Raw genomic sequence first — 15,688 nt, forward strand, 5'->3', positions numbered from 1 at the left:
TTTTATAAAATTTTGAAGTGTTTTATTTTTCGCTCATATCCAATAATATTTATATCTATATTTCTTGGATAATTTATTTTTTTTTTCAAATTATTTCTTTTGTTTTAGTGTTTCGCCTTTACTCAAAAAAAAAGAAAAATGTATGAATCCGTTCCTGTTTTTTCACCTCATTTCAACAAAATTCTTGACTCCGTCTCTCTCATGAAGAGGAGGGTTCTCATGATTATATAGTATCCTATATATATATATAGACACATAGTAGTTTTCAAATAATTTTTTTTTTTAATTTTTATTGTTTATTTGTGCAATTGTGCATACAGAAAATATACCAATTATCCAGTTTCATACAATTAATAATATTTGATGCAGTAGATGGAACACACCGGAGCATGAAAACACATGTCTGTACAGTACGTACACTATCCACTTCGATCACACGTGGACGATCTCTAGCAGCAGTGGCAACCACCGAGTGTTTCCTCGTACACTTGGTACCTCCCAGTCACGACACGTCTGCAATGACGCCACCACATCACCGACCTCTCGTCTTTTCAAACCCAAATTAAAAACACCTACCTTAGCTTAGCTTGCTTCGCTTCACTTCAGTTCGCTGTTTCATCTCTGCTAATAATATAGCTTAGCTTGCGAGATTAGTTGAGTTTGGATCCAGATATGAAGGTTCATGAGACGAGGTCTCACACGCATCACGCAAACGACGAGGAGAGAATGGTGACCAGGAAACAGAAGGCGGATAGCAAGCAGCTGCAGGATCATGATGAGCCCCTGCACAACTCGCCGACCAAGAAGGCGAAAACCACGGACGGTGGCGCCGGCGACGAGAAGAAGGCGGAGGAGGAGGACGGAAAAGCCGCCGACGTAGCTGCAGCAGCCGAGTTCGAGAAGTTCTGTAGAGCCACGAGCGAGCATCTCTCCGTCCAACAAATGCGCCAAATCCTCCAAGATAACGCCCAGGATTCCTCCGGCTCCGATGAAACTATTGTTCCTAGATGGTAATCCATTATTTCTCTCTCTCTCTCTCTCTCTCTCTCTCTATATATATATATATATAATATTATCCAAATTTGTTAGACAATCTTCACATTTTCTTGACATTAGGTGCTGAATTTGGCCTTTTAAGTCATTTATTGATCATCCATTACTGAAAATTATCTTCACATTTTCTTGACATTAGGTGCTGAATTTGGCCTTTTTAAGTCATTTATTGATCTTCCATTACTGAAAATTATGAAATTTCAGACTTTTATGATCTTAAATCAAGTTGAAAGTCTTGTTTCAATCACTTTTGGTATTCGGAAAAAATTTTGTTGTTATTTCCGATCATTTTTTACTTTCGACTTAATTTAAGGTGACCGGAAATTCTATAATTTTCAGCCGTGCCGGCCCACAGAATTCATTGAGAATAGCTAGATTGAAGCTTCAGTATGTATGGTTAAATGTACTCTCTCTCTCTCTCTATATATATATATATGCAGCCAAGAAATTATGTTTTACGGCCCGGTGGATAAGTGCCCGGTTTGTGGCGGCGCGTTGGAGTGCAGCAGCGGCGGAACCTATCACTGTAAAGGAGATTTCTCAGAGTGGTCGAGCTGCTCTTACTCCACCAGAAATCCTCCGAGAAAGGAAGAGCCCCTGAGAATTCCAGAATCTGTCCAGAAAACGCCACTCTCAGATGTAATAATATATAAATTGCATCATACATATATATCATTCAATATTGCATGAATTCACTGTTAGTTTTTCATTCCCTGCATTTTTATGTATCTAGTTGATCAAGAAACATCAAGATCCCAAAAACCGGCCGCTGAAAGAACAGGTTATCACCGTTAAACCTCTAAGCGGTATGATGATTTCGCTCTCCGGCCGTCTCACCCGAACCCATGTAAAGTAGTTTTTAATTTGTTGAACTACTACCAGTACTGCTATATCTATATTCGTAAGAGATTACTTGCTCATAATTTCTATTGCACAGCAATACTGGAAATCGCAGATCGAGAAGAACGGAGGGAAAGTGGCAAATTCTGTCATTGGTAATGTTCATACTAATGTTTGTGTGTGCAGATGGTGTTATGTTATGTTATGTTATGTTGTGCTAACGTAGGAATTTGGTTTTGGTCTCGTGGCAGGTGTGACTTGTTTAGTTGTCTCTCCGGCCGAACGAGAGCGCGGTGGCTCTTCTAAAGTAGCTGAAGCAGTGTGAGTATGTTGAACATATAATACATAAATTAAATCGAACATATCCTCTAATTTGTGCAAATACCAATTTTAGTCCCACGAATATTAGCAATATGATAGTTTTGGATCACATATTTAATTTCTACCAATTTTAATCTTATTTTAATACCAATTTTCCTCCACAATTATTGTTATTATTGTTTTAGTGTCAAAATTCATCAGGTCGGTCACTCTTTCTTAAGACATATTGAAATCTAAACTTTTTAAGGATATTTTCGTCATTTTCATCTTAAAATCCCAATTTGACCCAATTTGAGCATGGATAAAGAGATATAAGTCCTAAGATCGATTTCAATTCGCAGTTCTCCTCTTCGACCCAATTTGAGCATTGATAAAGAGATTTAAGTCCTAAGATCAATTTCAATTTGCAATTCTCCTCCTCATCCTAACTTAATTTGAGGAGTTATACCTTAATTTGAGGAGGATAACTCCCAAATTGGGATAGATCTTAGAGCTTAAATCTCTTTATTTAGGCTCAAATTAGAATTTTAATTTGAAAATGATGAAGATACCCTTAATAATTTTATTTCAGCATGTTTTAACGAAGGGTTGACCGGCGTGATAAATTTTGACACTAAAACAATAGTTAAAAATTGGTACTAAAATAATAGTAGTGGATGAAAATTGGTAGGAATTAAATATGTGGACTAAAATTGTCATTTTTCTAATACTAGTGGACTAAAATTGGTATTTGCTCCCTCTAATTTAGTATCAGATTTATGTGTGAAAGGTCTTGTTTATAGTTTAAAACTGTCATTTTTCTAATACTAGTGGACTAAAATTGGTATTTGCTCCCTATATAATTTAGTATCAGATTTATGTGTGAAAGGTCTTGTTTATAGTTCAGAACTTAAATTTATAGTAGATTTTGTGTAGTCTCTTGATTGACACTCTTGTTTATAGTTCAGAACTACAATTTTTAGTTTAACAAAACAGAACATATTTTAGTAGATTTTGTTTAAGTTTTTGCTTATATTTGCTGATATGAGTGTTTCATAGGGAGAGGGGTATACCAGTAGTAAGGGAAGCTTGGTTGGTAGATAGCATAGAGAAAAAGGAGGTTCAGCCGCTAGATGCATATGATGTTGCGAGCGACATTGCTGTTGATGGTAGAGGGATTCCGCTCGATAAGCAGGATCCAAGTGCGGAGGCACTCGAGAACATTACATCAGAGGTACTTAGATACACGAATGTTTGGAGATGACTAGGATGTTATCTTAGATATTCATGAATAGGATGTTTTGCTGACGCAGCTTAAGGTGTATGGAAAGAGGGGGGTGCACAAGGATACTAAGTTGCAGGATGAAGGTGGAAAGATACTTGAAAAAGACGGGCTGCTGTACAATTGTGCTCTTTCGGTTTGCGATCAAGGAAGAGGACTCAACGAGTACTGCCCCGAGATATTGTCTGGTTTTGGTTTTTCTATTTTTGTAGTAGTGACAATGATGACAATGATAAGTTTTGAATTTATGCAGTTTCTGCATTATGCAACTGATTGTGGCGCCCGAGAATCGTTTGCACATGTACTATAGGAAGGGCAGAGTGGGGGATACTGCCCGAGTCGATGACAAGCTAGAGGAGTGGGAAAACGAGGATGGAGCTATCAAAGAGTTCTCTAGGATCTTTGAAGAGCTGACGGGAAACGAGTTCTTGTCCCGGGAGAGGGAGAAGAAAATTCAGAAGAAACCTCACAAATTTTATCCCCTTGATGTGGTACTTTCATAATTCAGGCTTGTAGAACGTGGGTAAAACGTGGGTTTGTGCTCACTTGTGTTGTTTGGATTCGATAGGCTGATGGAATTGAAGTTCGGCATGGAGGGCTTGCCCTTAGGCAACTCGGGATTGCAGCTGTACACAGCAAGCTGGATCCGATGGTAGCGAATTTTATGAAAATTCTCTGCAGCCAAGAAATCTATAGGTATATGAACTATATGAACTATACTGCCCCATACCATTTTAGTGGTACTTATAATGATTCATTGGATAAAGGTACGCGTTAATGGAGATGGGGTATGATTACCCAGAGATTCCAATCGGGATGCTTTCTGACGTGCATCTAGAAAGATGTAAGACTTTCTTTCACTTACCCGAATGCTATCTGTCATGTTAATATATACCAAAAGAATTGAACATTTTACCATCAACTGTGTAGGTGAGGATACACTGCTCCACTTTGTGGAGAGGATAAGATCGACGAAAGAAGCAGGGCAGCAAGTAGAAGCGTTGTGGGCAGAATTCAGCAACAAATGGTTCACTCTCATGCCATCTACGAGGCCATTTTATCTCCGGGATTTCGCTGATATTGCAGATCATGTTAGTGGGATTCTTTAAAATTGTATGTATAGGTTTCTGGAGCCGCCTTTGTGATTCACCCGACCTGTTGTGATGATTTGTAGGCTGCTTCTGTGTTCGAGAGCGTGAGAGATATCAACGCTGCATCCCGCCTTATAGAAGATATGTCGGGTTCTACTCTCGATGATCCTTTGTATGATCGATACGTGAAGTTGGGGTGCTCTATTTCCGCCTTGGAGAAAGATTCTGATGACTACAAAATGATATTGAAGTACCTCGAGAAAACTTATGACCCTGTTAGAGTTGGAGACATAGTAAGCCTTATTTACTTCATTTTCATTGCTAGATCCAATCATAACGTTCTAATATGTTACTCTCTTAAAGAGTTATGGAGTATCGGTTGAGAATATATTTGCTGTTGAACCAAGCGCTTGCCCCTCGCTCGATGACATGAAGAAGTTGCCGAACAAAGTTCTTCTCTGGTGTGGTAAGATGGAACCGACATCTATTACACTTACAATTACAATTTTATCTCGTTTAGAGATGTTGTTTATAGCTTATTAAGCTCTTTTTCTCAGGCACCAGAAGTTCAAATCTGTTGAGGCATTTGCAGAATGGGTTTCTGCCGGCTGTTTGTTCACTTCCGGTCCCAGGCTATATGGTATAACTATAATCTGTAAAATGGGAAGTTTCATTTCTGTATAAAGTGTACTGTCACTCAATTAGGCTATAATGCACATGAACCAAACCACACTAAAAGATTGAATCTAACAAATTAGCTAGTCTAACTTATGGCTTTATAAACTTGTATATTTTCTCTTATTTTATCAATGTGGGACTCTTTTCTCGCAGTTTGGAAAAGCTATTGTCTGCTCAGATGCTGCAGCAGAAGCTGCTAAATATGGTTTTACAGCAGTGGACAGGCCAGAAGGCTTCTTAGTTTTGGCTGTGGCTTCAATGGGTGAAGAAATCATGGAGTTCTCGAGTCCACCCGAGGTAACAAGCATATAATGAACTAAGGTATGAATTGAAGCTGAATAGCTAGTCCTTAATCTTTGCCATTGCTGAACATTGGAGCAGGATACTAAATCCTTGGAGCAAAAGAAGCTCGGGGCGAAGTTCCATGGCAGGAAGAAGACCGATGAATCCGAGCATTTCGTGTGGAAGGACGATATCAAAGTGCCTTGCGGCCGCCTGATAGAAGAATCACAGCACAACAACAGTCCGTTTGACTATAATGAGTATGCCGTGTATGATCCACAGCAGGTATGTGAAATGAAGTGGTTAGAACATCTAAAACCGACCTTTTGTCATACAATAAACTCGTTTCTTTTCTTCCCCAGGTGAGCATTAGGTTCTTGGTGGCCGTCAAGTACGATGAGGAAGCTGTTGAATATTACACAGCTGAACCGGATGAGCCCGAGGCGGCTTGACAAAAAGACCAGCAAGTCAAGGAAGAAATGAAAAGCTTAATTAGTACATATCTAGGCTTCATAATGGGGTATTATGTATTGGATGGTGCACTATATTTTGGGCATGAGATGCTTGTAGCTTTCTCTGTAAGAGTAGAGTTAGGCACTTGTTTTGGTTTTTTTGTATAAATCATGTTCACAAAAGTACAATCATAGTCTGTAGCAGCATGACAGTATGATGAATCCCAGGCCAGCTCCTTTCCTATGTTCTTGTATACAGACTGTCTTGACTTGAGAATTCAGTGTATCTGGAGTTCTGGCTTTGCCAAGTAAATATGTACATATCTATTTCTAGGGGGTAGGGGGAAAGAAGAAATACCCAAAGGTGTCAGTCAGAAAAGGGACCAAGTATTCCATATTAGTGTTTTATTGAGTGATAAGTTACTATGTAAATTTCAGGATCATAATAGACCACTTATAATTAGAGTCTGATTAGTGTTCGAGCTGATCGGTTCAAATTAAGAAAGTTAATAGGTTGTTATACATTTATAATTTGTGATTAACACATTAACAGAAATTGTTAAGAAACTATTCACGATTCTTAAGTTATCTAAGATTGTCATGGATATTTACAATTTTTATTATTTTAATTTTAATTATTATAAAATGTATTTTTTTATATTTGCATATTATATGTATTATATTTAATTGTTTTTTAATTATATATTTCATTTTATTTCTTTTTATTATTATGTTAATTTATAAAATAATTTTGTTTTTTCGAGTTCAAGATTTAAGTTAATTATTTTTAAATTATATAAATATAAATAAATAAATATATATATATATATATATATATATATATATATATATATATATATATATATGAAACCAAATACAGGAATCTAACATTTCCTATGATAATTTAACATTTTGTGAACCAAATAACCCTTAAAAGTCAAATTTGTAATTTTATAATTATAATATTGATAATTTGATAGGGATTGTTTCAAATATCACTAAATTGATTGGCTTAAACTAAGAAAGTTAATAGGCTACTCTTATTGCCACATTAACAATCTAGCTGGGGTTACCCCAAATACTAATGTAAGGAAGCTAAAAGGAGCTGCAGATGATACATTTCAAGAGATCAAAATCTGAAGCACAACTCATCATCCTATGGAGCTTCAAGCACATGAGTATTCAGAAAAACACCAAGATTGAAGAAAACTTCAGTTCAACATTGATAAAAACAGCTTTAGTTCATGAAGATGACAATGATAACTTCATGCAACACCAACAATGTAAGCATTCCATGAATCCTGTTGTTGGAAGCTAGTGACCTCTTCATATTTTATGTCTTGTCCTGCAGAAAATCCATATGTGCTTTTGATATCTTCACTGTCTGGCATTTGTCGCATCCAAAAGTGGACACAGCGAAATCCCGCCTCTTCCAAGCAGTCTTTAATTTCAGGCAATGACCATCTGGACATTTTTAAAAAACATGGTTTTTTGTTTTCAAGTAAAATAACCATGAAGCAGAGATTAAAAAGACCAAAATGCTATTATGTTTCCCCATAAATAACCATTGAATGATAAAGATAATCCAATACTTACAGTCTCCAGCTGTATGAAAATGCATGGCGAAGCTTTCGTTTTGGGTTTTGCAGATTAAAATGAAGGCTGATTCTCGTTTTCCTCTTAATGATGTCGAATTCAGTTTGCTCCCAAACATACTGGAAACAAAGATGGTGAATTATAAGAACATACTCAAATGCCTAATCTAATACAGACTATCAAAGAACAAACTATAAGAGGGCGTTTGGTAGCCAGGAAACTTGGAACTTTCCAAACGGCCTAGAATGTGCCATATTTTAAGCTGATACTGAAAATCAATCTTCTAACGAAAGAGAAGCATACCGTGAAATTAGGAAATTTCCTCTGCAGCCGCAGCTCACACTCTGATGATGTGCCTCCATAAAGATCCATCACAAATATGCCACCTTTCTTGTTCAAGCCACTCAACGCATGCCTGAAATATGTAACCAGTTCGGGACGAGTGTGAAGACAGCAACAACTATAGTTAAAGGCACAAACTATATCTCTCGCGGGCAATTGAGCGTCCATTAGTTTAGGGTCAGGAGAACCATGTTCTCCGTCTTTTAGATTAATGTTTTGCACGCGATCTTGAGTACCAGCGTTCACCAGTCTGGCCTCAAGAGGTTGCAAGACATTGCCATGAAACAGGAAGGCTCGGGACGAGATATCAGCCCCAATTTTTTTCACATTGTTCTCCATGCACCACTCGAGTGCCTCGAGATCCAAATCTAATCCTACAGCAGTTCGTCTTGCATCACCTCGAAGCCATTCTGCACTGCCAAATGCATCCAGTTAGTGGTTTTACAGTACAAACATAACCCACCAGGAATCAATCACAAAACATATTTTCCATAACTAGTTACTGAATCTGTTATAGTTAGTGTAGAATGTAACGAAAATGTCCAAGCAGTTAACATCGACAACCACCTAATACTTGTCTAGGTGCTTAACCACTGAAAGTAGATTGGACCAACTTTTTTTTAGTACTACTGACTAACTCTGTTCCAATATAGTATCCGTTCATAACTACTTTCTCAACGTACTAAAGCACAAATAGTCAAGATTGGACCAACTTAGTTATGACAAAAAATTGAAAACATTTAGTATAATTTGAATGGAAAAATGAGAGTATTTTCAGTGAACAAGAAGTTCATTCAAGACAGAACCTGTATATACCTCAAAAGAGCAGTGCCACAGAAATCTTCCTGGAAATGGAGGGGCACCCTCCCACCCACATACATCAAAAAGAACTTCTGCAGATAACTTATGTCCCCTTTAGGTGACTGTACCCAAAAAAAGAAGCATATTAGCATATCCAGGAAAAAAAAAAAAAAAAAAAAAAAAAGCAAACTTTGGAGATCTTCAAGGGTTACATATAGGGGGTTTTCTTGCCTGAACAGACTGCTGATAAAGCATGAATTTGGAAGGCATATCATTGGTTGATGCTGATGAATTGTTATCAATTTCAGTGTCTTCCTCTTCATCATCATCTTCTTCTTCTTCATCTTCTGGGAGTTCATGTTCTTCTTGAGCGGGTGGGTATTGCTCCCCTGCTTCTTCTTCGAGATAGTGAGTGCTTCTTGCTCCTCTGCGATGGTGGTTTTGCTTCTTCCCGTGCTTCCCCATTTACACTCTGCCGGGAGAGGGTTTAAGGAAAATTGAAATTGAAATGAAAACCTTATACAAGTCGACAAAGCAATGGGTTTAATTTTGTAATTTCATACAAGTCCTCAATGTTTCTACCAATTATATTATTCCGCCCTTTTATTTTTCAAACCAACAACAAATGGGTTAATTTTACTTTTAAGATGCATTTTGAAAACCTAATAAATGATTTTTGAAAGTTATTTTTTGAATTTTTTTGTTGTGTTTGGATATTCAAATAAAATAAAGTCAATGAGAAATATTCATTTTGATTAAAAAAAAAAAAAACACACAATTTGACAAAGAATTCCTAGATTTTTTATCAAGAGATATTTTTAAAATTTTTTATTTTCTTATCTTTCTTTTCCTTCTCATATATTTTCAAACTAGTTTTTGATGATTAAATTATTCTACACCACACCACTTATTATTATTGTTGTTGTTGTTGTTGTTATATAACAAATAATATGTTTCTTTCAAAAAAAAAAAACAAATAATATGTTCATTTTAAAAATTGAATCAAAGTGGCTTGTGGTCCACTGGTATCGGGTTACTCTCTTAAGTAAGAGGTGAAAGGTTTGAACCTCGCTTGAGGCAAGTAGTGTGTATATATATGTAGGGTATCCTCCTTCCTTATAATAATAATAAAAAAAAAATTGAATCAAATAGAAAAATACAAAATTTAACTTTAAGTCAAATAAAAAATTAAAATATTTTCTTTAAAAAATCATATTTTAAAAATTATTTGTCAAGTTTTCAAACAGACCCTTAGTGCATAGTAATTTTAATTTTAGTTTTTTCTTCTTGTACACATTTGACATTCATATTCTATTTTCAATTTTTTTTTAATTTACAGTACATAAACAAAAATAAGTATTGAAAATATAATTTAAATCAATAAAAAATAATGTATACAACAAATTTGAGTTATAAAAAATATAAGAATAACAAAATTAATTATTGTTTCTCTTTATTTAAAATTAAAACATAAACAAAAATAAGTATTGAAAATATAAACTTAAAAAAACATGTATTGAACAAAAAAAGATGTATTGGAAAAAGAAACTTAAAAAAAAAGTGTATTGAAAATAAAAACTTAAAAAAATATTGCACAAAATAATTAGGCATTAAAACATAATAATAATAATAATAATAATAATAATAATAATAATAATAATAATAATAATAATAATAATAATAAAGAGATTGATTATTAAATAAAAAAAAATAAATAAAGATTAATGTTTGACTACATTTAATTAGGTGGTGCAAATAGCACTTTTTTATTTGCACCACCTATAAAGCTATTACACCTATTAAATAGGAGGTGTAAATAGCAAAATGGGTGGTGCAAATAGAATTTTCCGTTCTTAATTATAAGAATATTCTTATAGTTCTCAATCCTCACATTATACAAATGTAATTTTCAAACTTTTTTCAATAAAATCATGAAATTCATAATCACAAATTTCACAACTCTGAATAAGCAAAATTTGTTCGAGAAAGTAACATTCTTAATTAATCAACGTTATTGTAATAAATTCAATTATAGATCATAATCTTTAAGAAAATTATAAGTATACTTTTAATACTAAAATTCATATCACATGTCGATTAGAACATTTAATTTCATTTAAGAATCTAAACTTGCACACTTTTATCAAGAAACAAACATACCATTTAAATAGTAAAAATTAAATAGTTGAGTACTTAATTTGTTAAAATTATCAATCGAGGACTAATTTGTGAATTACTAGTAGTTGCACCCGTGCGATGCACGGTCATAAATCTAAGAAGTAAAATGTAAGTACTTAAAATTAAAAGTAATAGGATGAACTGCCAGTTTTATTAAACATTATTGAAAACTTCTTTATATACGACATTTGTAGTCGTATTTTTTTATTGTACATTATCGTCACAAATCAAAATTTTTAATCCGCTAGGATTACTAACCCTTGACACCGCTACATACATTTGTCCGTGATTAAACACCGGCCTCTTCAAAAATAATCCGACATTTGACAATGTTTGTCCCTGGCTTTTGTTTATTGTCATGGCATATGACAACATTAGCGGAAATTGTTTTCTTTGAAACTTAAAAGACAATCTTGGATCTGACGGTGTTAAGGACATCCTTGGTATTAATACCTTTGTACCAGCACTTGTTCCGGTCAATATTTGAGCTTCTAAAACATGAGTAACCAACTTTGAAATGATCATCCTTGTACCATTGCACAACCCCAATGAGTGATGAATATTTCTCAAGAGCATAACCGGTGATCCAACTTTTAAAGTCAATGAGTGATTTGGCACTCCAGAACATCGTAAGACATTTAAAAACTCCGGTGTGTGTAGATCAGCAAGCATGTCAACATTGGAATTAGATTTGCATACCGAATCACAACTAAGATATGTCATTCCTTCAGCAGTATTATATTCATTCATGTATTCATTGATGTTATCTACCACGTCCAAAGTTGGTGCCAAAATTGCACAATCTTTTAGATATTTGACATCTCTATTTCCAGTACGAAACCCCGGGAATATGCTATCAACCATTGTAGAAATAGGATCCTCCACTGACTTGAGTAAGAATTTATCTGGAATATTGATCTCAGACTCTCCATCCAATGAATCACCAATTGTTCTGTCACCTATATTAGCAATCCACTTTGCATATTCTTCAATCTCTTGAACTCCTGAATCTGATTGCAATGCCCTAAGCTGTAGATTCTTTGTTAGCCTAAATACTTTACAGTTTCTCCAAAGATATGATGAATTTATACTTACTCCCACAATATCTTGCTTGGTGCCCTTTGGAATTACTGGTAAAATTTGTCTGAAGTCTCCACCTAACACGACGGTTTTTCCACCAAAAGTCATTTCAAAACTTCTTGGATTTTGAACACGCAGTAGATCTCTCATAGTTCGGTCCAAAGCTTCAAAGCAAAATTTATGCATCATTGGTGCCTCATCCCAAATGATCAACCTACATTGCATGATCAAGTGTGCCAACGGACTGCTTTGACTGATATTTCAAGTAGAATCTTCATTGACAGTGATTGGTATTGCAAACCTCGAATGCGCTGTTCTTCCCCCTGGTAATAATAGATAAGCTATGCCACTTGATGCAACATTTAAAACTATCTCACCCTTTGACCTCAAAGCGGAAGACAATGCTCTCCACAAGAAGGTTTTCCCTGTACCACCGTATCCATACACAAAAAAAAAAAAAAAAAAAATCCCCCAACCTCATTCTCAGCATCGTGCAATACGTTATCATATATTGCCTTTTGTTCTTTAGTCAGTTGGTCCACCAAATTATCATTCTCTTCCTTCATTGCATCTCTGTCATATGACAATTCCTCTTGTATTAACCTATTGGTTGCTCTGTCAAGATTCTGTAAATCAGGGAAGGGCATTGACGGAAAGTCTTTCAAACTCTTTCCCATAGTCGTCAGAAGTAGTTGTATCTCTGAAAGTGCATAATTCTTTTTCTGATCTTCAGATAAAATTAAATCTGTGGTATAATTATCAAAGAAAGAGTATAAGTGTGTTTACAAAAGTAGATTGCATCACATGAAGAAAGATTTTTAAAAAATTGAATACCTCCAAGTCCAGTCTGTTCTCTAATCTTGAATTGTGCATCTTCAGTCAAAGAGTTCCACGTAGATTCCCACACTACTTCTGGGTGTGACATTGAGTTGGACATCAACAAAGTCACAAACAATCTTCTCAAATTAGCAGATGTGGCCCACTGACCTGCTTCTTCAATAGCATGAACATACTCTTTATCGTCGTCTACTAATCCTCTAGCTGAACACGTGTCCCTAAAGGATTCGTAATGCACACCATTTACTGTTCTGATATCTGCAAAACTTGTAGGCCCTTGAACTTTATTCAAAAGACACCGCAAATAGAATATCTCGCCACTGCCAGGCGGCACATAGAAAACTCTACCTATTGAAAACCCTCTTTTCCTTGGATGCCATTTTCTAATATCCTTTTTCCATACAAACTTCGTTGGCATTTCAGCATATGTCAGTTTCCTTGCTTCTGGGTATGTTTTGTTTGCCTCAAACCATTCCAAAAATATGCTTTGTAATATAGTTGGTCGACTGAGTATGTTATCAACCGGATCATCATCTGCAAAAACTACACTCTGTTGATTGGGCAAGTGAAAGCTTAACCGTTCAACCGCTGGTGTTCTTAACTGTATTTCAAAACCAAATAAACGCCAGGCAGCTTCACATGGAGATATGTACCTACAATCATAATACATACTTATCTCATCAATCACTTGCGGTTCATCTGCCTCGCTGTTGCTGCGGTAGAACTCTGCGGTCACCCTGTCGTGACCCTTGTTGACATATTTGAACAGGTACTTTATTGAACGGGATTGGTTGCACCATTCCACATTAATATGACCTCTATACTTTAGCAACAAATGCCTATTGTGTGGCACCACATAGCGATTGTCCAAATTAATCCCATTTCTCACCACAGAACGACCATTGTCACGTCTCCGATAAATCGGATAACCATCATCGTCAAAATTAGAAACATTAACAAACTTTTTGGGAAAGTGTTTAGTACATTTACCCTTAGCCATGCATGGAGAATTCAACCGAGCTCTACCGCAAGGACCGTGCATCATATACTCATCCACTAATTTGAAGTATTCTGGATCTTGTATTGGATCAGGTAACTCAGCAGAAATTATGTTGTCCAAATGTATCCCATGTGATGCTCGTTGTTGCTTATCCAGAAATAAAAGTATATGAGCGTGCGGTAGACCACGCTTTTGAAATTCGATGGTATAGATAACTATTAACATGGAAAAATGGGTTTTCAGTTAGAATATAAACAACATAATACAACAAATTGCTTACTTTGATAAGTTCATAGGCATAAACAAATAGTTAAGTACCTCCAATGACGGGTCCGAACAACTTGTTCTTCCTGCATTCAGAAATTAAAGCATCCAACTTCATCTTGAATAATTTGCATATTATGTCAGGCCGGTCTTCCGGTTTTAAATTACGATCAGTCAAGAAGCGTTTAACCTCCGGCCACTTTGGATTGCATGTGAATGTGATAAAGAGATCCGGGTATCCAACCCATCTACATATAGACATAGCGTCCTGGTAATTCTGTATCATGTATCTAGCACCACCAGTAAAACTTGAAGGCAATATTATTCTCTTCCATTGAGTCCGAGGATCCACTTCACCGCGTGTTAATGCATCATTCAAGCAATTATATATTTCGCACCTCAAACTTTTTTGGTGGGTCCTTATATAGATCAACCTGCCTGACTCCACCATTGTATACGCATCCACCAAAAATTGTTGGAAAAGCCTTTTTGCATGCAGTAACGTAGAAGCCTGCAATAATCTTGACTGGATGAGGTATGAAAAATATTCCCTCGGACTAATCCTTTGACGACCACCTGAACTGTTTCCTTTTAATGTGGAGAATTGGATGTCTTCCCTATAACCGTCCTCACCGTAAGGAAACAACAACGGGTATTGCATTGGTAAGTAAGCTGGGTTTAGTTCACTAATTCGTTGTAACAGGCCGCTCTTCGTTTCCACAACAATGTCTCGCTCACCAATATTTGCATCCATATCGCCAACAATTAATGCAGCAACTTCAGAAACTTGAGGCAAATTGTAAGTTCTCGCATCCTTTGATCTCTTACCAAGCAATTTTATCTTTACCTCAGCCAAAGGATTTTTTTCTATTTCTGAACGGGCCATTCTGAAGGACTTTACCAAAACATTATTTGCATCCAACGCTTGTTGAATATCCTTGACAATTTCTTCATGGATGTCATTTAGATCACCGTTTGGCCTATTAATATAACATCAAACGTTTGAATAACTTCAATTACAAAGGCAACTTATTTAATATGCGATATTATATTAAACAATAACCTATCCAAATATAGACATACCTTACGGAATTGAGACGATTCACCAATTCATTATTAGTATCATATATATACAACTGCGCAAAATGTGGTCTTTTCCCGTCCACAGGCAAAAGACTACCAATGTAGTGGAAGTTTTGTCCATGTATCCAAAAAATCGGTGGACCACCGTTTTTGTTCACATCTCTATCTATCTTACCACCCATTGATGTAAAGCAGAACATATTATTGTACGTTCTTATGTTGTTCAAGAAATGCTTGCTTTTTTCACCAACTCCAAAAAAAAGGTCATATATCGGCGGCGGGGGCAATTATGTTGTTGGCAATTGAATCTTACCATTGTTGCAACACATTGTATATCTGGGTGTACCGTGAATCACCGTTTTGTTTATCCTTTCCTCGTGCCAAAAAATTGCCCCGCAATGTTGACATGTGTTATTGGCATCACCAAAATCATTGTATTCCACTAAGTAGTAAAATACTAAATCAATTATTTAAATTAATTAAATAAGACTTAAAAATATTTTATTTAAATAAAATTAAATTTTATACA

General features: G+C 35.7%; 4 protein-coding genes across 5 annotated transcripts; 1 reads left to right on the forward strand and 3 right to left on the reverse strand.

Moving 5' to 3' along the window:
- The first annotated feature begins 601 nt into the window (after positions 1-601).
- On the forward strand, positions 602-6,232 carry LOC109173978 (poly [ADP-ribose] polymerase 3). The gene is made up of 17 exons (XM_019323295.1): positions 602-1,010; positions 1,494-1,692; positions 1,787-1,900; positions 1,991-2,048; positions 2,145-2,214; positions 3,253-3,427; positions 3,507-3,640; positions 3,729-3,966; positions 4,044-4,171; positions 4,243-4,319; positions 4,406-4,566; positions 4,650-4,859; positions 4,930-5,032; positions 5,124-5,206; positions 5,398-5,541; positions 5,626-5,811; positions 5,889-6,232. Exons 1-17 carry the CDS (start codon positions 673-675, stop codon positions 5,976-5,978), a joined length of 2,508 nt encoding a protein of 835 aa, XP_019178840.1. The 5' UTR covers positions 602-672; the 3' UTR covers positions 5,979-6,232.
- Positions 6,219-9,257, reverse strand: LOC109173979. 2 transcript variants are annotated; one of them, XM_019323296.1, is made up of 6 exons: positions 8,949-9,257; positions 8,733-8,839; positions 7,878-8,331; positions 7,575-7,693; positions 7,259-7,442; positions 6,219-6,273 (listed from the first exon to the last, which is right to left on the reverse strand). In XM_019323296.1, exons 1-6 carry the CDS (start codon positions 9,180-9,182, stop codon positions 6,220-6,222), a joined length of 1,152 nt encoding a protein of 383 aa, XP_019178841.1. In that variant the 5' UTR covers positions 9,183-9,257; the 3' UTR covers position 6,219. The 2 variants fall into 2 exon arrangements, with proteins under 2 accessions (XP_019178841.1, XP_019178843.1); XM_019323298.1 differs by lacking the exon at positions 6,219-6,273 and having other exon boundaries at positions 7,075-7,442.
- Positions 9,258-11,099: 1,842 nt separating this feature from the next.
- On the reverse strand, positions 11,100-12,164 carry LOC109173961 (ATP-dependent DNA helicase PIF7-like). Its single transcript, XM_019323283.1, has one exon. It carries the CDS (start codon positions 12,162-12,164, stop codon positions 11,100-11,102), a length of 1,065 nt encoding a protein of 354 aa, XP_019178828.1.
- Positions 12,165-12,202: 38 nt separating this feature from the next.
- LOC109173962 lies at positions 12,203-15,341 on the reverse strand. Its single transcript, XM_019323284.1, has 5 exons — positions 15,160-15,341; positions 14,131-15,056; positions 12,810-14,027; positions 12,452-12,720; positions 12,203-12,298 (listed from the first exon to the last, which is right to left on the reverse strand). Exons 1-5 carry the CDS (start codon positions 15,339-15,341, stop codon positions 12,203-12,205), a joined length of 2,691 nt encoding a protein of 896 aa, XP_019178829.1.
- Positions 15,342-15,688: the final 347 nt, after the last annotated feature.

This window comes from Ipomoea nil, unplaced genomic scaffold, assembly GCF_001879475.1.
Source record: "Ipomoea nil cultivar Tokyo-kokei standard unplaced genomic scaffold, Asagao_1.1 scaffold0510, whole genome shotgun sequence".
In the NCBI taxonomy this organism is placed as follows: Eukaryota; Viridiplantae; Streptophyta; class Magnoliopsida; order Solanales; family Convolvulaceae; genus Ipomoea; species Ipomoea nil.